Consider the following 21,026-nt stretch of genomic DNA (forward strand, 5'->3'; position numbering starts at 1 on the left):
CAATTTCTTGGAAAGCTTATGATCTCATATTACTATTCCTAGTTTTAAAAAAGTGCACTTAGCATGCTGCAAGTCTTTTAAGTGTGTACTCTGGATTATCAACCAGGCAATGTGGCCCAAAGCCCCAAGAGTTCAAAAAGCCTAGGGATGACTCTGCAGACATTTGTGGTAATTTATTTGATTGTAACTTTCTTTGACAATATAGGAAGACTTGACAGTAAGTCGCAATACTGAATGAATAAAAGATTTAAAATGGAGGAGGGTCTGTCAGGATGTAGTCTCAGTAGTTTTATTAGTATATAAAGTCAATCTGATGTTTGCACAGTGCATAGTCCACACTCATCAGATCAGGTGAAATGTAATACTGCAGTATAGGAATGAGCTGATCCAAGTCCAAAAGCTCATCTTTGCTTAATCCACCTACTCATGCAGAGTGCATCATCTGCAGTATTTCTCATGACAAAATACAAAAAAAAGTTAACACTGAGATTAAATACATGTCTACATTTATTAAATATGCTTATATTAAACCACACTCAGGGATTTTTTTTTAAAAAAAAGTTCAGATATTGTCTTTAAACTGGGTGTATAAGTTAAGTATGAGTTATGGGTTTAGGTTTTTTGAATTTAAGAGCTGCTTTTTGCATCGGTTTCTTGTTAGTTGCATTCAAATACTTGTAAAAATGGAATGTTAGCTAAATAATAAAACACAAGGAATTACACAAGTAAAAACTTACCATAGTTGTCATTAAAACACCAGCTATGGTTATTTAGTCGCTCTGCAGGCTAAATTTTATTTAAAAAAAACTCTCTTAAAATTTTGCGATTTATAATTTGGAAATAAAATGAATAACCATTTGGCCTTCGAGAAGACCAGCACGATAAATTTAGTCATGTTTAAGTAAACTGTATGTTACGCAGTTTAAAACAACTTTTTTGTGGTTGATATAAGCTAAGAGCAATTGCTTTATATTTGTTGTTTAACTTCATAGAGCTTATTAAAATTAAAATGTGCAACCGCGGAACCGAAGTTACAGTCGACGTTTCAATCGGGTGCGGAATTCGCTGACACGCTTCCCCGGAAAGCTCGCTTCTCGCAGGAATGGGATGGTACTAGCAGTGAAAGCCTTTAACTTAGGAATGGAAACTGGATGCAAATATTTGATTTTGAGTCGGTATCTGTGGATTTAACGCGGTAACAGTTTCAACATAATTCAAGATTAAAGTGTCCGTTTGTGTGAAGAGCGGAAGCTAATTAGCCGCTAGCCTGAAACTACCAGTCAGGCTGCCGTTAGCCTGCCGAGCTAGTTAGCCTGCTGCAACAACACAGACAAAAACAGAGCAGACATGGTCGAAACTATATTTGACCTCCCCGTGGAGAAGCAGATATTTTATGCTGTTTTGGGGTTCTCATGGACCGTATATCTTTGGGAGGCATATCTTTCTTACAGACAGGTGAGTTAATCATTTATCAACATAAAAGCTCATTGCTTTAGAAGAGGCACTAAAAATGTATCAAGTAAAAGCTGCAAATGATGTAACTTCTAACTTGTGGATTGTATACTTATAGACCCATATGACCTTTGCTTTTAATGAAGTCTTGAGTTAAATAAAATATGTAATCAGCGGGTCTTGCAAACAAGAGTTAATTTAACAGTTCACCGGAAATAGATTTTGAATGATCTTCTGGTATTAAAGCATGACAGCTGTTCTGTCTCATTATGACCCTGCACGAACCAGTGTATATTCATCTTTAAAATACAGTTGCATACATGTACTTTCAAAATATATTCGATAATGATTATTAGTTTATTGCTCAACCTTTCACATGTCTTTATATGGGAAGAAAGAAAAACGTTTTATCGCAGTTGTACAATGGACTTTTATGCCAAGCTTAGTAAAGTAAGATAACATCTTTGGACTGTATTGGCTAACCCTCAATTAATAGTCAGAAGCTTTGACAGCTTAGGAGACCTGCTGTTTTATTATTGTGGATAAATAAATACAATATTTTCTAAAAGTAATGAAAATGTCTAATAATAGAATCCAAGCAGTAACTGATGATTAAAAATATGATATACTGAGAGTCTAAGCATTTCAAAACTTATACTAGATATGTGAAAACATTTTTTAATGCTGGTATTTTGTTCTTAAGTAAAGCCCACAACTAATTCAAACTTAATTACTCAACAGTGCTTCAAAATAAGAGCACTGTGAGATGATGATAAGACAGACATCAACAAGACCCATCTCTTGTTGTTTAACGAGGTGGGATTTAATGAGAGAGGTAATATTAACCGGTTTAGAATAAGCAAAATAGCTGTTACAATTACAACCTTAAGAACACACAGAATGGTTCCACCAAGAACTGGAAAGGTAGAGGCAGAAAACATCAAATTCAAATTGGTCTAGTAATTTCTTCCAATGCTCTAAATTTATTAAATTGACAATCTTTGAATTATAGAATCTCTAATATATCTGTAATATGTGTCTTAGTTTAGCCACCTGATTGAGTCATTGTTTCAGCACTGACATGATCGGTGATAAATTGGCTTTTAACACACTGTGCTCATCTCTTTCCACATTGCAGCGGAGGATATACAGATCAACAACACATGTACCACAGGAGCTAGGAAAGATCATGGACTCTGAGACATTTGAGAAGTCACGTCTTTATCAGCTGGACAAAAGCAACTTCAGTTTTTGGTCTGGACTCTATTCTGAGACTGAAGGGACGGTAAGGCAACTAGAAAATTAAAATTGCATAACTTCTGCTACTTCAAATGTTTGCTACCACACACATTCAGTTAAACACAGTCTATGGTGTTCTTGATGTCTGTGCTCCACAGTTAAATCGTATGTTTGAAACCTTTTAGTTAATCCTGCTCCTCGGTGGAATCCCGTTTCTGTGGGGTGTTGCTGGTTCTGTGACAGCTCGCTTTGGATTCAGTCCAGACTATGAGATCACCCAGTCCCTCGTGTTTCTGACGCTTGCAACGCTGTTCAGTGCCTTCACTGGGCTTCCCTGGAGTTTGTACAACACATTTGTCATTGAGGAGAAGCACGGCTTTAATCAGCAGGTACAGCGGCTGAACAGCACTCAACCTCTGTGGAGCAGAAATGTGGCTCTTAGGGTGTTTTGTAGTTTCCATCCTCTGGAAGAACATGAGTAATAGTCTGCTAGATTTCATGGTGGTTACAATGAGTGTCATACAGGCTCCAAAACTGCAAGTGGAAGTTTAATTATGTTTTGTCAAAGCATTATTTGACTTATACTAAGAATGCAGATGGGCAGCACAGAAAAACATATATTACTTGGGCTTTTTTCAGAATTAGAAAGACTTTGCAGCCTATTTAAACTGAGAGAGATTCAGGGACCACAGCAGCTTTCTCTATTATGACAGAAATCTTTTACAGCCACAGTTTTTGACACTTAAAACATCTTAAGTATGAAACCTAGATCATTGTTCGTCTTACTTCCTGTCAGATCCCACCACTTCTCTTTTGTCTGATCTTCCTCTCAGACATTAGGGTTCTTCCTTAAAGATGCTGTGAAGAAGTTTGTTGTGACCCAGTGTATCCTGCTTCCTGTGACCTCGCTGCTGCTGTACATCATAAAGATTGGTGGAGACTACTTCTTCATCTACGCGTGGCTTTTTACGCTAGCGGTTTCTCTGGTTAGTGCTGCATTCACCTCAACTTGTACAACTTTGATAAAATGTCTTAATGAGATGGTGGGGGAAATGTAGCTTGTTTGGCAGTTCGATATTAGCCCAAAATAAATGGATAGTATGCTCAGCTTATAGCAGATTGTGTGGTTCTACAAAATATCGATCATAATGCAACTTCTCTCTCGTGTTCTAAGGTACTCGTAACCATCTACGCAGATTACATTGCTCCCCTGTTTGACAAGTTCACTCCGTTGCCAGAAGGAGAGTTAAAGACAGAAATTGAGACGATGGCCAAGAGTATAAGCTTCCCCCTCACCAAAGTTTATGTAGTTGAAGGTGAGTCCTGAATGTGGAGCCACATCCATGTTATCTCATCAGTGTTTTGTGCTCTTGTTCTCGTCCTTTTGACACTATGAATATTAGAAGTTTGAAGGTGTCTTGAGCAAGTTGGTTGTAGATAAACCACTCTTTGCCTTGAATGTTTTCCCTGTGTCAAGGTTCCAAGCGTTCGTCACACAGCAATGCGTACTTCTATGGGTTCTTCAAGAACAAACGCATCGTCCTGTTTGACACTCTGTTGGAGGACTACTCGCCTCTCAACAAGGCTGGAGATCCACAGCCCGAGCAGCCAGAGAGTGAAGAAACATCCAGCGAATCAAAGGCTAAGCCCAAGGTTGGAAAGCTGTTGATTTAGAAAAGTTCTTGTTGCACCTACAGAAACCAGGGCTCTTAACAGGCACTGAAATGGTTTCCACATCTGTAGCTATGAGAAACACACTTTGAGTTCGAGGAATTAAAAGATTTCATTGACAGTACTTGGTGGTTTGAGAATAGAGCACACAATTTCATCAACCTGCTTACACTCCTTGGAATCTTCCACTTTACTTGAGAGCATTTTAATGTTTACCTTAGAGGCCAATCCAAGAGGCTGAAAGACATTTTCAGTTGGCAAGCATCATTTCTTTTAAGGGTGCCTCGGGGAACAGGGAGGAACTGAGAAGGATTAAGTTAATATTGTTAATGCTGGTTTTAGATGATTGATTTTGAATTGTCTTTCTGTATAATTGAGCAGCATTGTTCTCAAAAATGCTATAACAGAACAAGAAACAAGGATGCAACAACCCAGAGATTCTTGCAGTTTTGGGCCATGAGCTTGGTCACTGGAAGCTTGGACACACTGTCAAGAATATTGTCATCAGTCAGGTGATGATTTTATTAATTTTTTTAAAAACTATTTTTGTGTTAATTCTACACCAAATCAATTACTGTCATTATATAGAATAGCACAGCTGTTTAGATGATGAGTTGATATGCAACACGTGCTGATTTTTGTCTCTGCAGATGAACTCCTTCCTGTGTTTCTTCCTATTTGCGGTTCTGATTGGACGTAAGGAGCTGTTTGTAGCTTTTGGCTTCACTGACAGCCAACCCACATTAATAGGCTTGATGATTATCTTCCAGTTCATCTTTTCTCCGTACAATGAGGTGAATATGCGATTTCCTCCACACTGAACCATAAAATTCCATTTGTTTTGAGTTGCTTAATATTTTCTCTTCCTTTGCAGCTTCTGTCCTTCTGTCTGACAGTCCTGAGTCGCAGGTTTGAGTTCCAGGCAGATGCCTTTGCGCGTGCAATGGGCAAAGCCTCAGAGCTCTACTCTGCCCTCATCAAACTCAACAAGGACAACCTGGGCTTCCCCGTGGCTGACTGGTTGTTCTCCATGTGGCACTATTCCCACCCTCCTCTGCTCGAGCGCCTCCGAGCGTTAGGCAACGTCAAGCAAGACTGACGGGGCTGGAAGGGGGAGCGGCGATCGCTGCCTCCTCCGAAGGGCCTCCGCAAACCGCTCCTGGCCCTGTGATGCACCCTGCTTTTTTTCCTCCATATCTGCCCCCTCCCGCCACCCATCTAGTTTTATCTAATTTGAGCCTTTTCTTTACTTGCCATTCTTTCCATTTTGCTCCCTTTGAAACTTAATTTTAAACAAAACCAAAACATATCAGCACTGGGCAGCCTAAAAATTGTAAGCCCGTTCTGTCTCTTTTTCACCGGTTATGCACTTGCTGTGAGCAATACATCTGGACAATGTGTGTTTAAAAAAAAGAAAAAAGCTATCGTCAAAGCGCAGGTCAGATTTCACACATCGACCTGATAGTTTTGTTTTAGAAATTCTTTTATTTTTGCACAATTTAATTATAATTTTATTTTTTTTATAAACGGAAGGAACGAAGATAACCTACAAAAACTTTCTAGACCGTAGACGTTACTGTTGTGATGCAGACAAGACATCCAACTACTAAATGTTTAAAAATCATGTTTAGTGCATACTTTACGATTAACCCTGCAGCATGTTATGAATTTTATGGGTTAAAAAAAAGACTCCATACATACTTGTGTCAGTGCTTTTTACAGATACACAGGTCAGATTTTGATTTGTCTCTCAAGTGCAACTGTTGCTCCTTTACCACTATTTCCAGTCAATTTCAAGCGAGCATTACTTCATCTAGTCATCCACTCAAAATCAAATTTATGTTAGAGCACCTCTGCAGATGCTTTGTCACAGTGACAAAACGTGAGTGCCTCTAAGTATCTCTTTCTGATGGACATGTCTTGGATAGGGCAGTGCAGAAAGTTTCATTTGAAAATACATTAGACTTGTGATTTTTATTTTCTACATTTAATTGTGGAATGTTTTACTTTTTCTGAAGCACTTGCTTGCCATCAAGGGTCCAACCATACCTGTATATATGTAACTTTGGTGATTAGAGTAATGATGTATGAAGTGAATTGTGAACAGTGTTGAATGTGATTTGAAATTTTAAGTTGACACGATGTTTCTTAGTTTCTTCTCCTGGTTTTGGGCCAGTGTTGCCTGGCAAGCAAAGTATTTATAGGGGACCTGGAGGGGAGGGGGTCTGCAAGGTTCCTTTCACCACCTGAGCCAGAGTTTGGTTTGTTCAAAGAGGGGACTGTATGCTTTCTTTGCAGCGTTGAATAAAACCCGTCAAAGCATTTGTCGTATTTTGGTTGCTTGTTTAAAGGAGATTTTATTTTCATTTGAAGACAGCTCATGACAGTAGGTATATATTGATTTAATTGTGCACCATAAGAAGCTTTACTTCAATTATTAGAGTAGTTTAGAAACTACATTACTATGTTTTTTGGATAATGCCTTAGTCATACTGTTGAGGAACATGCATTTTGTGTTCCCTTCCGACACCTCGGTGCCTATAAACCCGAATTACATTTTATTAAGTCACTGTATAGTTCCATCAATGCAAAAATGAACAGAAAAATAGTAAACATAGATTCACACTATTCCATGACAGTTATTTAGCAGTTGAGAAGTGATAATTTAAATACACTATAAAATTAGTAAAACAATTTGAAACACTTTTTTTCTTCGATTGTTTTACAATAACGTTTCAGTTACTTAAAAAAATATACAACAGTCGCTTTAAAACAACAATAATAGTGTGTAAATATGGCATTTGGTTCTCAAAATATACATTAAAAAAATACCAACGTGAGGTCAAGAGCTACGTAAAAAACGTAACGCTGTGCAATTTTGAGACCATACCATTACGAAAGTAGGACGTTATATTTTTCCCTACGCTATGTTTCGTTCCTTCTGTTTAACAGTAATTCGACGGCGTACTGTAAATAGCATATCAGTAAATGAATTGTATTTTATCTGTCTCTTCTCATTAAACCGTCGTAAATCTCGAGTCGCCGCCCCCCGTCAGGCTCATAATGGCGCCGTCCTGTGGTGTATTTTTGTGGCCAGACAAGGACAAGCTCAACTGTCACTGTCAGTGTTGTTTTTTCATGTAAGAAGCGACCATGGCGAGGTTTCTGCGGCCTAACATCAGAAGTTTTGTCACTTCACAGCTGAGAATGTCATCCGATCAGGTATTGTACGCCCTGTAACCACATCACGGGATTAAAACACCGCTTTTGAACCGTATTTCTGTTGTGTGTGAATCATTTCGCGTCCATTAGCCTAATAGTTTTGGCTAGCTAAAAGTCTCTATGTCATGGATTGTGTAACATTAAGTATTGGAGATGTGCTTATAGGTCAGATGAAGTTTGTGATCATTCAGTTGAGGAGCACTGCTCAGTGGCGCAGAATAAAAACAATGTCAGGATTAATTTTGATCATTTGAAGAGTTGTCTAATTTGTCACCTGTCACACCACTTCATTCACAGAAGAGTTTAGTTCTATGAATTGCTTTGTCCTCTGAGCTTTCAGTTGCATTGTTTTTTGGCACAAACAGTTTCTGGTGTGTTCCAAATACCTCCATTATCACCTGGTAAACAAAGAAGCCCTTTTCTCTCCTTTGTGAAATAAAATGAATCTTGACCTTCAACGCATGCTGCTTTTCACAAGGTCCAACTCTACCATCATGCTACATTCACAGTTTCTAATAGCTAAACCTAAAAAATAAATGGAGAAAATATGTAATTTGAACCCCTGTCTTATAGAGAAATAGTCACAGAACAAGTGCCCATAGTTCTGAGCTTCAGTATTTAAATTAAACATTTTTTCTTTGGAATGCTGCCCCTCCCCATCTCAGTTAGGTGAGCTGGGTAAAGGTGCAGGCAAAGGTGGTGGAGGCGGAGGGTCCATCAGAGAGGCAGGTGGAGCTATGGGGAAGAGGGAGGCTGCTGAAGAGGAGCGGTACTTCAAGTAAGTATACTTCTATTCTGGATGACTCAAATGTATTCTTCTTGAGCATTATTAGTTTTAAATTCCATATTTTTACCTGATGTATCGTGTCTGACTGAACCCATCCGATATCTCTCCATCTGCACGTAAGGCGTAAGGAGCAGGAGCAGCTGGCAGCACTGAAGCAGCACCACCAGGAGGAAATTGATCACCACAAAAAGGAGATTGAACGTCTCCAGCGTGAGATTGACCGCCACAAGGGAATGATCAGGAAGCTGAAGCACGACGACTGAGTGAAACCTTCCAAAAAGAGATGCATTTATTCATTTCTCTGATTACTGCATGCACCATGTCACCGGCCAGTCATGAATGTGTTGTTGATGGTTGTTCTGTAAAGGCTTGAAAGTTATTAAAAAAGCCAATGAAATGAACTTTGTTTCCAGTGCAAGCTGTGATAGAAGTTGTACAACCTTTCCAAACATTTTCCCCTGTTCCGTAGTTCATCAGTGTGATGTGTGCTGCTCACAAAACGCCAAAGTCAGCAGACCTAAATATTGCCAATTTTTCATACGTCAGCATCATCTTTTTGTGTGATGTATAAAAACATTTATGGTAATGTAAATGGCATTAGTAGTCTTCACTGCTGTATGGATTAGTTGCTGCACAGGAAATTAAATAATTTTGATAATCAATTGTCTTGTAATTTGTTAATGAAAATTAATAGATACTCTAAACTTCTTAAATTTGATTTGCTAATGAATGTTTAATATCTTCTGGGAACTTGTGATCAACTGCGTTCAGGGTCGACTAGTTGTAGTCGACATAATATTCAGCATATTAAGTGATATGAATTACTTGCAGCACTTATATGTGAACTGCAGAAATATTAGCAGAAAAAGTAGTTTGTCATTGGTATATATGCAATATGCAAGTGTGTGCCAAAGGTCCTCATCATTTTAGCTGATACTCAGCTTTAGTGGTTCATATGCACAAACATAAAGGTAATTAATGAAGTAACCATGAACCAGCTGACATACAATCATTGGCTGCATGTATACAGCGACCACGAGGCCCTAGTATATATGTGAACTTTTAAGCAATTGAGACTTGAGACACAAAGATCACATGCAATGAATTTCTATACCAACTAAAGCAGATGAAAGTACAATGGTCATGTGCATGGTCTCTATAAAATCATGAGAAAGCTTACACATAATTCATCGTAAACCAGTTCACTAGTGACTACAAGCAACACACAGAAGTACAATGGTTTTGGAGTTTTCTTTTGTGGTTTCCAGCTGTGACACCAAGGATCCTTTGACACTATGAAGCTCTATGCATGAGCTGTGGATAGGATGAAGATGCAAAGAAATGTTCAGCACTGCGTTGTTTGCAAAGCCGTGAAGAATAATTTCTTGGCAAAAGTCTGCTAAAATTGTCAAAGTCTGCCAGAAGTCATGGTTTGTAGCAACTAATGGACAGTAATATCTGTATCAAGAAACTGTGTTTTAGCATTGAAATTTTAGTTGTACTTAAGCTACTTGGTTTATTTAGTTCCTTTGCTGATGCAGTACATCTACAGTGAGCTGAAGATCCCCCTCTGCTCTATTATTTCTCTTAATTCAAGGTAAAGTGATGGTGCAAGTAAGATGACATGAAAATCAACTACAGTTCCAAAAATTGTTCTTCTGATTTACCCTCACAGGCCTGTTAGATGGACTCAGGAACACTTCCATCGTCCCCGTACAAAACAATTCATTTCAAATTGGATCTTATTTAACAGTGAATTATTTGAGAATCTATAGAATTTTTAAAAATGTATTTCTTCAAATTGAAATTTCAGTTTATTTATTCATTGGCCTCAGCTATACCTTAAAACTTTATCTATTATTTTCAGCTTTGAGGTTTTCCAAGACTTTGAATTAACAAGGAAAAAACAACGTTGATGTGGAGAGCATATTTATTTGCAGGATCCAGAAATACATTCCCACGTTTTATTTATTGAAGATAATGTTGGTTACGTGGATGGATGGAAAGCTAGCTATTTTTTTTTTCAGCCATAAAGGAAATAACAACACAAAGAAAATTAATTGTTTGTGCACTGATTTGGAGGAAAAGGGCTTTGCAGATCAGAGTTGTTAGGCTATATCACCTCCCAAGTGTGTCAAGCAGGATGACAAGTTATGCATTGCAAAGTGAGGAGTGGTGAATTCAAGTGGGGGTATAGGGTTGAGTACTTAAGCTTGTGAATTTAGCAGTTATTTTCTCTTGTTTATCTTATACTTTGTTTATGAAAAGTTTCAACTGTTAATCTATTGTTTAGCTATCAATTTCACTTACTGTAATACTTTTACGAATAATTTTCAATATTTTTCCCTCGTAATTTTAACCAACTATTTCTACTGAATGTTGAGTGCATTTCACTAGCAATACATACATACATACATACATACATATATATATGTAATTTACAGCTGTTGCACTTTTACGTCGCGATTTCAGTCATACAGCCTATTCTTTTTTCAGATTAATTAAATTAATATCTCTCCTGGGATACTTTTTTAATATGCACTATTTTGTTGGGAGTCACTGTAAGGAGCTGTTCTGTCATTAAAAGTCCTGATTTTTATCAACATAAAAAGGTGAGAGATAGATTGAACATATTCGTTATGCATCAATGAGAGACTAATTAGAAGTAAAAATATGCTTTATCAAGCGGCCAAGCCACGAAATGAACTACTCCTTCCATACAGTGGAGGCGCAGAGAACTTATTTTTACATCCCACGAGAAAGAAATGAAAATTTCGTCACTTCCGCTCACCCCTGCCTTTTACCACGAGCGGCCCCGTACATCTTTCTTTTCCACATCATGGCGGACCGGTTCAATAAGGTAGGGAAGTGCTGGAGAAGCATAATCTCATATTTTTGTTGATTTGTCGAAGTAGAATCTTCTGTTTTTCATTGAAATGGGGTACAATAACTGCGGGACAACTTGGTGTAATCGTTGCTTTGCTAGGTCCCATATGTAAAACTATTTTATAACATGTTAGAAGCAGCTAGCCGTAGCTGAGTGAACATGCCTTCATCATGGCAGCTTCCCTAACGAGTCAATGCCGTTAGCTCGCTAGCTGCAACTTGGATATTGGCCTTGTGAATGTATTGGTAACTCTATGGTAACGTTATACAAATGATTATTACGAAGCATTTCTTATACTAGGATACCGTCCTGTGAAGTCTTCTCATGTTAACTAGTTTTAAATTACAGTTAACGTGTCAGCGTGCTTTGATGTTAATGCTAAGCTAACGATCTGACTAACCGGTACGTTACTAATGTCCATGTGCCTGCTACAAAAATGCTCACGGTGGCAAAAGCAAATTTGTCTAATATCTCAACAAGGGTTTGTGATTGGCAGGGATGTTCTAAATGCTTTATTATTTCAGTTTAGCCCATATGCTCTCGATAACAATGTGACAGTGGCTCGGCAGTAGATGAAAAGGATCAGCCTAAGTTAACTAATGTTTCTGTGCAAGTTGAAAGGTAATGTCTGTATTTTAAGATAAAACATTAACGTCTCTTTCTGTGTCTGAAATCTACAGGTTCTGCTCCTTGATGGCAGGGGCCATCTACTCGGTCGGCTTGCTGCCCTTGTGGCCAAGCAAGTTCTTCTGGGTAAGTTTTCAATGAGATGTAATGTTTGCGTTTTGGTTGATGGTTGTTTTTAAGCCATGTCGAGTGGCCTCCCAAAACTACATCTGAATGCTAATCTACACATTGTTACACTGCTTCAGTCTGTCAGTGATGATTATTATCCGCCTTGGTTGAGTTTAACTACCATGAAAAAAACTCACATGCACTACCATCTGAGACGGGAAGCAAATGTTTTTTAACACTGGCTAAATTTCTTTGCCATCATCATTTTGTAACTATTGTCTTAATTTTTTTCCATTTAGGGCACAAAGTTGTGGTGGTGAGATGTGAAGGCATCAACATCTCTGGAAACTTCTACCGTAACAAACGTAAGTAGAGTGCATGTTTGTCACAGGCCCTTTTTGGCATGCTTGTTGTCAGTGATGTTTTACCACTGTTGTTCGAGTTTAATTGACCATGAGACCACCTTACATGCACTACCATCTGAGACATCAGCATTATGTATAGAAGTAATGGTTGCCAGCTCCTAGACGTATGTGTAATTTGCTTAAACTGTTGTCATGTGCTGGTTTACAGTGAAGTACCTGGCTTTCCTGCGTAAGAGGATGAACACCAACCCCTCTCGTGGGCCATACCACTTCAGAGCTCCCAGCAGGATCTTCTGGAGGACCGTCAGAGGTGAGAATGTGGCAGCGCACACAGGAACTTGCTCAACAAAACAGGACTTATTTCTAACAGCAATATCTCTGAGAAAGTAGAGAATATCAGTTAAACAATGGACTTTAAATGTAACTCAGTCAGACTTTTTTCTTCTGACATTGTCTTGCACTTATGAATACAGTCCATGTGATTTGCTTAAATGAATCAGAATACTTTGGGACACATGCAGGCTTGAGTTTGCATCTTGTAAAGAATAATATTAGTATTAATTTAGTACAAACTCATTCTTGCTCAGCATTGATGATCACTTTATCCCGAAGCTGATCATCCATTGATGACACCAACTTTACGGATCTGAGTGCTGAGTTGAGCAAGGATGTACATATGTGCTGGGACAGACATTTGACACCGTGGTTGCTTTCTGAAAATGCATTTAACTGGGACAAATTCTCTCTGATAACTAGGCATGCTGCCCCACAAAACCAAGAGAGGCCAGGCTGCTCTGGAGAGGCTGAAGGTGTTCGACGGTATCCCCCACCTTATGACAAGGTGTGTTGATGTTTTGAGTTTGTATTCTTTATGGCCCTGACATGCGGGCTTCACTCTGCTGTCTGTGATGTTTTCCATCTTACCTGCCTTGTTTGAATAGTGACATTGAAAATAAACAAGATGTCTGAGACATGCCTTCAATATCATGTTTAGAAGTGCTGTTCTCTTCTTCATCTAATTCTGGATTTTGTTTTACAGAGGAAGCGCATGGTCGTCCCAGCCGCTCTTAAGATTGTGCGTCTGAAGCCCACTCGCAAGGTGAGCCTCCAGTGGTTATTTCGGGAAAACAAGAAATGTGATTTGATTGCTGACTTCAGTGGTAATGTGCTCCGAGCAGAAATCTTCTTTAGTGATGAAATTATAACTCAGAATGCTTCAGTTGAACTTCAACAACAGTTCTTACTCAACGGTGATGAGCAATTATCCCGAACCTGATCATATATTGATGAGGCAAAAATTACGGATCTGAGTGCTGAGTTGAGTCTGGGACAAGTTGTGCCTTAACTTGAAGCTTTAAATATATGAAAATCTGATTGTCTTGCCAAATTCGAAAAACGTCTGACACAGTTGTTGTCTGAAATCCCAATTAGAATTTTTTTTTTGTCAGCTGGAGCAAATTGTGTTTTTTGGCAGGTGTAGTTAATAACACCTTCTTGAACATTGCTTTGTTAAATCTAATCTTGGCAGTAATGCCGTTCTGACCGTGCTTTCATTTCTCCCTCAGTTCGCCCTGCTTGGGCGTCTGGCACATGAGGTTGGCTGGAAGTACCAGGCAATCACAGCCACCCTGGAGGAGAAGAGGAAGGAGAAGGCTAAGCTCCGCTACGCCAAGAAAAAGACAGTAATCAAGCTGACCAAGCAGGCAGAAAAGAACGTCGAGGGCAAAATTGCAAAATACACAGACGTTCTTAAACAATATGGAGTCCTTGTCTGAGCTAGCTACCACTGGCTAATAAAGATAAATAAATGTTTATAAAAAGTGTATTGACTTTTTTTGTCCCTGAAAATTGCACTTATGCTTTTATAAAGTGAATTACTTGGAGTGATATGTTTGCTCATTTCATTAACTCTAGCAATGTTGGTGTGTAAGCAGCTGCAGTTCACATGTCGGTATAGGTGTAGTTTGCAATATGGGACTGTAGGCAGCTGTAAAGTGTATGTTTGCTTTTGGCTGAGATACTTTTGACAAATGTCAGTGCAAGCTGGTAGTTCTAAATTCCTGCACCACATTAACCGGTTTAGTTGAGAAACTACAAAAAACAAATCCTGAAGTACTGAACAGAATCTGTTACTGAATTCTAAACAAACATAAAACTAAAGCATTGTAAAAGCATTTTTACCTGAGAAATATCAAACACCATGAACAGTGGGACTGGGAGGGTTCAGTAAAAGCTGCTAGCAAACATCCATGTTGTTTGAGCAAGTGTCTTCTAAAAATCACATTTATATTAAAGTTTAAAAGTATGGATGTCAATAAATTGCACGTTTAGGTCAGTTCAAAACATGCTCTCTGTTTCATCTTAATATTTGCTATCTTGGGCATTTTGTTTGGGGGTTTGACTGTTGTAGAGAAACAGAAGTATGAAATAGTTTTATAAGGTAATTTTCCTTTTCTATTTTAGTCAAAGTAGCTTTAATTACGCATTTTAAATGCATATATATTGCAGCATACTGGGGCGTTCACCATTTTCCTTTCTGCATGATCTTTCTAATTGTGGCAGTGTGAGGTGCACTGTTGAACTGCATTTTTCATGTCGCAGTTGAGCGTATCTACCAGCAGAGAGCAGTGTTATACTAAACCTGATGCAGGACCCTACCAGCATTAATCTAAATCTTTTATATCTCATCAAATTTAATGTTTACGTAATACAGAATGTCGCAATTCTTCCACAACCTTTTTAGAGTGAGTCTGGACAGTCCAAGAGGTTTAATGTTAATGTGTCTTCAGTGATCCAGTTTGGAGATGATCCAATAATGAAGAGTAAAATATGTATAACCAAGTGCTGAAGTGTGTTTTGTAAGTATCTAGCAAAGTGTTCAAATAACTGTAGTACCCTCCTGAAAATCCAATTGAACTAGTTCTGTTTAGGAAGCAATCATACTGTACAGAAGCAGGTTATTAGATTTTTATGAAACACAATTTATCCTGGACAGCTCAAAATTAAGCTGAACTTCTGTAGTGAAACAACTGAATCTCATGGGAAGGAATGGATGGCTTTCTGTGCCCTTTGGAGTTTTCTGTGCCGCCTCTACTTAAAATAGGACAGACTCCGAGGCTATTACCAACCAATTCAGCTGCTCTTTTCCCCGAGTACTTAAAAAGATTTGCTCTGCTTCTATTAATCATCAATGATCCAATATAGAAAAAGGGGAGCACTTCTGCCTGTAGCGGTTTGAAAGTACCTGTTGAGGGATGATTGACAGATAAATTACATTACCTCACATGGTACAGTGAGGACCTGTCCGGTCTGTCACAGCCTCCGTCAGTCATATAGATTCACCTCGTCACATGTGCTCTAACATGTACAATTTTTCTCATGTCTGGATTCTGTGAACATACACAAAAGCACTGAATTGACTCCATAGAAGACTGGTATGGCACAAAACCCAGTTTTTCTCACACAATTTCATGTAAAGGATTGTTCAACCCTTGGAGAAAATAATGGTATTTCATTAGAAAGTGGAGAGAAGTAGAACAGAAACATCTTTCTGGGTCGCTCAGAGTCATGTAGCCCATTACATCGATGTTGGGATCCCTGGAGGTTTCCAAAAGGAGTGCTGTCTGGTGGAGTTTCATTAATTATGTTTGTTCTGATGCAGTTTGAGTGTCCTCGACTGGTCATTTGCAACGTTGATGATCCCTCCATTTCCTTTATTTTAAAATTTTTGTATCCAAGTATTTGCAAAATCAGCTGCAGTTGCAGTTTGTCAAGTACTAATTATCAAATGTAAACATGGTCAACAGCATACAAGCAGGCTGACATGCAGACCAATTAACGTTACTGTTGATGTAGTTTCTTGTGAAACTCGAATGAGATTACCTCTTCAGGTCTTGTAACATCTTTTCAGGTGAAGCAGTCCATGAGGTTCAGAGAAGAAAATTGCTCTCTGGAAAACACAAATTGATGCAACAGATCGCAAATCAATACTGCTTTATTTTAAGGGTTTTGCAACGCATTAAAGTTGGGTATGTATAGAGGATAAAATACTTTATTATTGCAATGGCCTTGTAGGCTCTTTGTGCAAACAACATATCTGTTTTCCTGCTTCCGATAAAGTCTTCTTGCAGCGTGCAGTGGGAAGTGGTTCTGCTTCTTTTTAAGTTGATGATCTGGATACTGAGGTCACCTCCTCTCAGTACTTTTTTTTTTTGCTTTAATCCTATTACAACATAATATAACATGTGTGGTGATGATTTCTTTGAATATGCTAAAGCATGACATGCAGCTCCTGCTTATTTGTTGTGGCCGGATTAAAAAAAAAATCCTAAAACCTGTCCACACACCTGTCTCAGTGCTTGCACCAGGCGCATTGCAGTGTCTTAAAGCGATTAGTTGCGCACATTGGTTACCTCCTGATTAGAGCATATGGTCTATGAAGGATTTCATGTATTAGCAAAAGCTGGCAACACATCCCATACGTTCTATGGTTGTTTACTGCTCTCAGCAACTTATAGATACACTTTAAGTACACTTTGTCTGTAAGAAGGAACCGCTGAGAATCAGGTGGGAGGTCAATCTGATGCTTGTCTATCTGCATTAGGGAGGGATGTCACGCCTCCAACTAACAGATGGAGAAATCACTGTGACGGCTCCAAAAATGAGATATTTGGACGATGCTGCCTGCGGTAGATCACTCTCTAATCACACCATCTGAAACTGATTCAAAAGACCATGATTGTTTGAAACTGCTCCTGCAGGCTTGACCTTTAAGGGGCTCCAACAGTTATCCAGATCACCCCAGCTGGCTGGTGTTCGGTGTTCAGTTTCAGAATGGGTGTGCACCAGAATCAAACTTCAACGTTCTTTTCTCTCAGCTGTTTTCCATGCAAAGTCGAAATACGAACTTCATTTCGACTTTAAAGTCTCACTTCTGTTTATATGCCGCTGTATTATGTCTTTTTTGCCCGGTCTGGTTGAAGTGACACACCTGAAATGTTGCCCCACACAGTCGCTGAATATATTTGATGTTTTCCCACAGTGCATTCAACACGCACAGCATGTGAGTAATGAGGGCGATAAAAAGGTTTTCCTATACGCCAGCATGAGCTGATTAGTTTCTTAAGCTTCCATTTGATGTTTCAGTAATGTCTCATTTCGGCAGAGTTTGTCTCAAGCTCACACTGTTGAGTCATTTTTTGAACCAAAGATAGCTTTAAAATCAGATTAGCGGAGAGGAGCATGTCGGGGTGAAGAGTCTGAATTACAAATCTAATTTATTCCTGATGAAAACTTGTTAAACTTTGGTCTGTGGGTCTATACAGGAGAGTTGCCCTCTTTAAAGTTTTCAGTCTCTGCCGATGTCACCCTTGAAAAAGGATGACGTTATTCTAAATCTCAAAAGCTGCTTTAAGAATATCAGATGTTTGCGCTGAAGAGAAAAATCTGAAACACGAGGACCTGACTGGGTGCGGGCCTGTATTAATCAATAGTTTTTACACAACAGGAATCGACTCTGTGCCACATTATTTTGTCCACAGATAGATCAGCCACTATTTGTCAGGTTAATGATGCTTTGTGCTCCTGTCAGGGCTGTGTTCTGAAAATCTATACAACCTATTCACTGTATCGATGTACAGTCAATGACAGAAAAAGACTGAGAATTGTCCTCAAAGGTGACTGTGCTCTCATTTGCCATTTTCTCATCGTTATCCCATGATATGATAATGACATATCAAAGTACAAAAGACGCACCGATGTCTGTGTCTCATTTCTTTGTGTTTTTTTACTAATTCATACACAAATCTCCACAAATAATGCAGCAGCATAAAGAAGTAACCAGTCCTCGTATGTGGTTTGCAGTATTTTAAGACATGATATTTTAACTGAGCTTGATGCTGTTTAATATTGTTGATTCTATAAATAGGAATGTTGTCATACAATGTTTCCACTGAAGTGAACTGCAGTGTTTAAGCTGGTTTATCTTTTACTTCATCTGTCAGCTATCATTACTTTTGGCCATAAGCAATTTCAACCATATAACCAATAACTTAACTTATGAAACTATTTCAATCATTTATGTATTGCATATGGCTAAGTATTTTAACTGTCTATCTACTGGCTTATCTGCTGTTTTTGTATTACTTTTAGCCATTTTAACCATTAAAAAAACTACTTTTAGCCACTACTTTAACCTAATCCAATATTTAGCAATATGTTTTAACTATTAGCTATTTGAGCTGTTAACTTACTTTACTCATCTTTTTTTCAACAGTTCTTATCTTTAGCATAGTGTTTAGACTTCACTTGCACAGTTTTCATGCACTTTCAATTAATATAGACATATATATACCCATCAGTCATTTGCATGAAATTGTGTAAGTCCCCTTTGTGTTGCCAAAACTGTTCTGACCCGTCAGGCCATGGACATGTCGTTTCTTTGGGTGTCCGGCACTGGATCCTTTGGGTCCTGTGGGTTGCAAGGTGGAGTTTCTGGAAAATAGGTTTGTTCTAACAAATCCCATGGATGCTCCACTGGATTGAGAACTGGGTAACCGTGTGCCTTGGACTCTTTGTCACATTCCTGGGCTGTTTATACTGTGTGGCATCTTTCTGCTGGAAGAGGCTGCTGGTGTTAGGGAGTGTCCTTGCATTGTACTTGAATTGCAATAATGTTTAGGTGGATGGCAATAATGTTGCGTCTGATTGATGTGTATCTTTAATTACCTGAATGCAAGTACCCTTAGTTATGAGTTTTTCTGTAATATATATATATATATATATATACACACCCAAACATACGCAAGGAAAAATGCAGTTGAAGACTGAGCTTGCTTATCACTGCAATATACACAACCACACATTTTTCAGCTCCTACAAAGCCATTGATGGCAGGTCGTAAGTGCCTTTCAGGAAACCTCTTTTACATGATGTATGATCTAGGTGTGCAGCAGTAATGCATTTTTATAAACATGAGGTGCAGTAGGGCACGTCGGTGCCTTGTTTATATTCACCGACCTCTGAGTGTAATTGAAATGATTTAGAATGACAGTAGTGCAACTCAATACATTCAGTCACGCTGAAGTCATTATATCCATTTGCAGACAAGCACAGCTGTAAAATTCAAACAAGAGAGAGAGAAAGTAGTAGTGAGAGATAGCTACTGGGCTTGCAGAGTCACAAATTGGATTCCGAAATTGAGATCCAGGAAGAGAAAATGACCAATCACAGAAACCTTTATCGGCCTCACAGTAATGAAGCGCCTCTGACATACGCACAAGCACCATACACACATTAGCTCATAACACAACGTCTAGAGAGGCTTTGTGAAAGGTTACATTTTTATCCACACTGACAGCCAGCGTGCACACTAAAGTGTCCTTGAGCAAAATGAAACCCTTCAGTAGTTGCAGATGGTCCAAGCAGCACTTCTTCTTCTTTCTGGTAAATAGACTTGCCCAAGTGTCTCATGGGAAAACAAGAGAACAAATCCCTAATTACACAGCGTGTGAGGTGGTGCAACAAGCTAAATCAGCTTCTCTTTTTTAATACACACAGATTCGACAGACTTGTAGCTTTTTGTGACAACTGATCAATGCCATGCTACAGTGAAGGAAGCCGGCTGTTTGTAAATGGTAAACAAACTGCATTTATATAAAGCCTTTTTATTATAGCAGTTCACAGTTTAAATGTTACAGAGAGGCAGGTCATCGGCCAGTTCTTGTTTTGGGAGGTTGTTGTGGTCTGAAATGTGGTCCACCAGCCACATGGCATTGTGTGATAACTCTTCCTCCTATATACTTTTCCTGCATTGCTCAGTCTTAGCTCTGTGTTGTTCTATCAATATGCTGTTATTCCCTGCTTAGCGTCTGCTTTCCTGGTTTTCCTCTTCCGCCTAGCAGCCAGAGCTATAAGTCTTTGTTCGGCAGCTTCTTGTGTCCCAGATATGGACACTCCGTTGTACATCTCTCATGAGACCCTTCAGCACATCTGTTAGCCGACTAGTGTCCCAGAAGGATTCCAACCTTCTCCTTGGGAGGCATTCTTTGCATGTTGTGTTTTTGATCTTATAGTGGAGTATCTATAGAATTGCTGTTGCAGCGGCATGTCGGGTTTCCATGATGGTGGTTGTAGGTTGGTGAGTAGAGCTGTGTTTCACATCTGCAAGTCTGATTGGACTTTGCCTGGCAGCCGAGGGAGTTGCATCTGGAGTTTGAGTGTGTTTTGTGTTGCCGCAAGTTTCATCCTCAGCTCAGTGGATAGAGCTATCATGAATGGTGGTCGGATGGTGTCGAGCTCCTGAACGTACCGCTCGGTTGTCTTCCTATTCTGTTAGTGTTCTTATTCTGACCTATTACATTCTTTAAACTCGTATGTCAGTGCTGGCATGGCTCTAGTAAAAACACAGCTGGAGTCATCAATGGACCTAATAGGATATAATCTTGAGGCCAAATGGGGTGACCACTTTGGAAAAGGTGGCAATATTATAAGACTTTAGAGGAAAAAGTATGGAAGATAAAAACATGAAAGGTTCTTCAGTCACTAAGAAAGCTATCTGAACACCAAGTCCACTTCACAGCTTTACAGGAGGTTTTGACTGAATTCCATTATAACCCAAAGCTTTCTCAGTTATCGTGAACTGTTCAGATTTACATTTTTTTTTAAAGCA

The 21,026-nt window shown here is 38.9% G+C and overlaps 3 protein-coding genes and 5 non-coding genes across 8 annotated transcripts; all 8 read left to right on the forward strand.

The window, feature by feature from the left end:
* Positions 1 to 1,016: 1,016 nt before the first annotated feature.
* zmpste24 (zinc metallopeptidase, STE24 homolog) lies at positions 1,017 to 6,684 on the forward strand. Its single transcript, XM_022197022.2, has 9 exons — positions 1,017 to 1,455; positions 2,591 to 2,737; positions 2,877 to 3,080; positions 3,525 to 3,677; positions 3,866 to 4,007; positions 4,169 to 4,344; positions 4,770 to 4,874; positions 5,013 to 5,156; positions 5,237 to 6,684. Exons 1-9 carry the CDS (start codon positions 1,348 to 1,350, stop codon positions 5,459 to 5,461), a joined length of 1,404 nt encoding a protein of 467 aa, XP_022052714.1. The 5' UTR covers positions 1,017 to 1,347; the 3' UTR covers positions 5,462 to 6,684.
* Positions 6,685 to 7,416: 732 nt separating this feature from the next.
* On the forward strand, positions 7,417 to 9,033 carry atp5if1b (ATP synthase inhibitory factor subunit 1b). Its single transcript, XM_022197035.2, has 3 exons — positions 7,417 to 7,584; positions 8,250 to 8,362; positions 8,493 to 9,033. The coding sequence occupies exons 1-3, from the start codon at positions 7,516 to 7,518 to the stop codon at positions 8,632 to 8,634; spliced, it is 324 nt and encodes a 107-aa protein (XP_022052727.1). The 5' UTR covers positions 7,417 to 7,515; the 3' UTR covers positions 8,635 to 9,033.
* Positions 9,034 to 11,141: 2,108 nt separating this feature from the next.
* Positions 11,142 to 14,181, forward strand: rpl13a (ribosomal protein L13a). The gene is given in 8 exon segments (XM_022196999.2): positions 11,142 to 11,231; positions 11,939 to 12,011; positions 12,293 to 12,358; positions 12,567 to 12,668; positions 13,115 to 13,177; positions 13,180 to 13,199; positions 13,398 to 13,457; positions 13,924 to 14,181. Coding segments are annotated over 8 exon segments (615 nt in total). The 5' UTR covers positions 11,142 to 11,210; the 3' UTR covers positions 14,134 to 14,181.
* Positions 12,131 to 12,212, forward strand: LOC127537331 (small nucleolar RNA Z195/SNORD33/SNORD32 family). The gene has a single exon (XR_007946927.1). It is a non-coding gene; the product is annotated as a small nucleolar RNA Z195/SNORD33/SNORD32 family (small nucleolar RNA).
* Positions 12,403 to 12,483, forward strand: LOC127537342 (small nucleolar RNA Z195/SNORD33/SNORD32 family). Its single transcript, XR_007946938.1, has one exon. It is a non-coding gene; the product is annotated as a small nucleolar RNA Z195/SNORD33/SNORD32 family (small nucleolar RNA).
* Positions 12,943 to 13,018, forward strand: LOC127537273 (small nucleolar RNA SNORD50). The gene has a single exon (XR_007946877.1). It is a non-coding gene; the product is annotated as a small nucleolar RNA SNORD50 (small nucleolar RNA).
* Positions 13,257 to 13,334, forward strand: LOC127537264 (small nucleolar RNA SNORD34). Its single transcript, XR_007946872.1, has one exon. It is a non-coding gene; the product is annotated as a small nucleolar RNA SNORD34 (small nucleolar RNA).
* On the forward strand, positions 13,604 to 13,678 carry LOC127537271 (small nucleolar RNA SNORD50). Its single transcript, XR_007946876.1, has one exon. It is a non-coding gene; the product is annotated as a small nucleolar RNA SNORD50 (small nucleolar RNA).
* Positions 14,182 to 21,026: the final 6,845 nt, after the last annotated feature.

The sequence above is a fragment of the Acanthochromis polyacanthus genome, chromosome 1 (assembly GCF_021347895.1).
Source record: "Acanthochromis polyacanthus isolate Apoly-LR-REF ecotype Palm Island chromosome 1, KAUST_Apoly_ChrSc, whole genome shotgun sequence".
In the NCBI taxonomy this organism is placed as follows: Eukaryota; Metazoa; Chordata; class Actinopteri; family Pomacentridae; genus Acanthochromis; species Acanthochromis polyacanthus.

Excerpts from the sequence above, each read along its gene's own strand:
- zmpste24 (XM_022197022.2), top strand. The coding sequence starts at position 1,348 with ATGGTCGAAACTATATTTGACCTCCCCGTGGAGAAGCAGATATTTTAT. Across the intron at positions 3,081-3,524 it reads AGCACGGCTTTAATCAGCAG|ACATTAGGGTTCTTCCTTAA; the intron begins GTACAGCGGCTG and ends TCTTCCTCTCAG. Across the intron at positions 4,345-4,769 it reads AATCAAAGGCTAAGCCCAAG|AACAAGAAACAAGGATGCAA; the intron begins GTTGGAAAGCTG and ends ATGCTATAACAG.
- atp5if1b (XM_022197035.2), top strand. The coding sequence starts at position 7,516 with ATGGCGAGGTTTCTGCGGCCTAACATCAGAAGTTTTGTCACTTCACAG. Across the intron at positions 7,585-8,249 it reads TGAGAATGTCATCCGATCAG|TTAGGTGAGCTGGGTAAAGG; the intron begins GTATTGTACGCC and ends TCCCCATCTCAG. Across the intron at positions 8,363-8,492 it reads GAAGAGGAGCGGTACTTCAA|GCGTAAGGAGCAGGAGCAGC; the intron begins GTAAGTATACTT and ends TCTGCACGTAAG.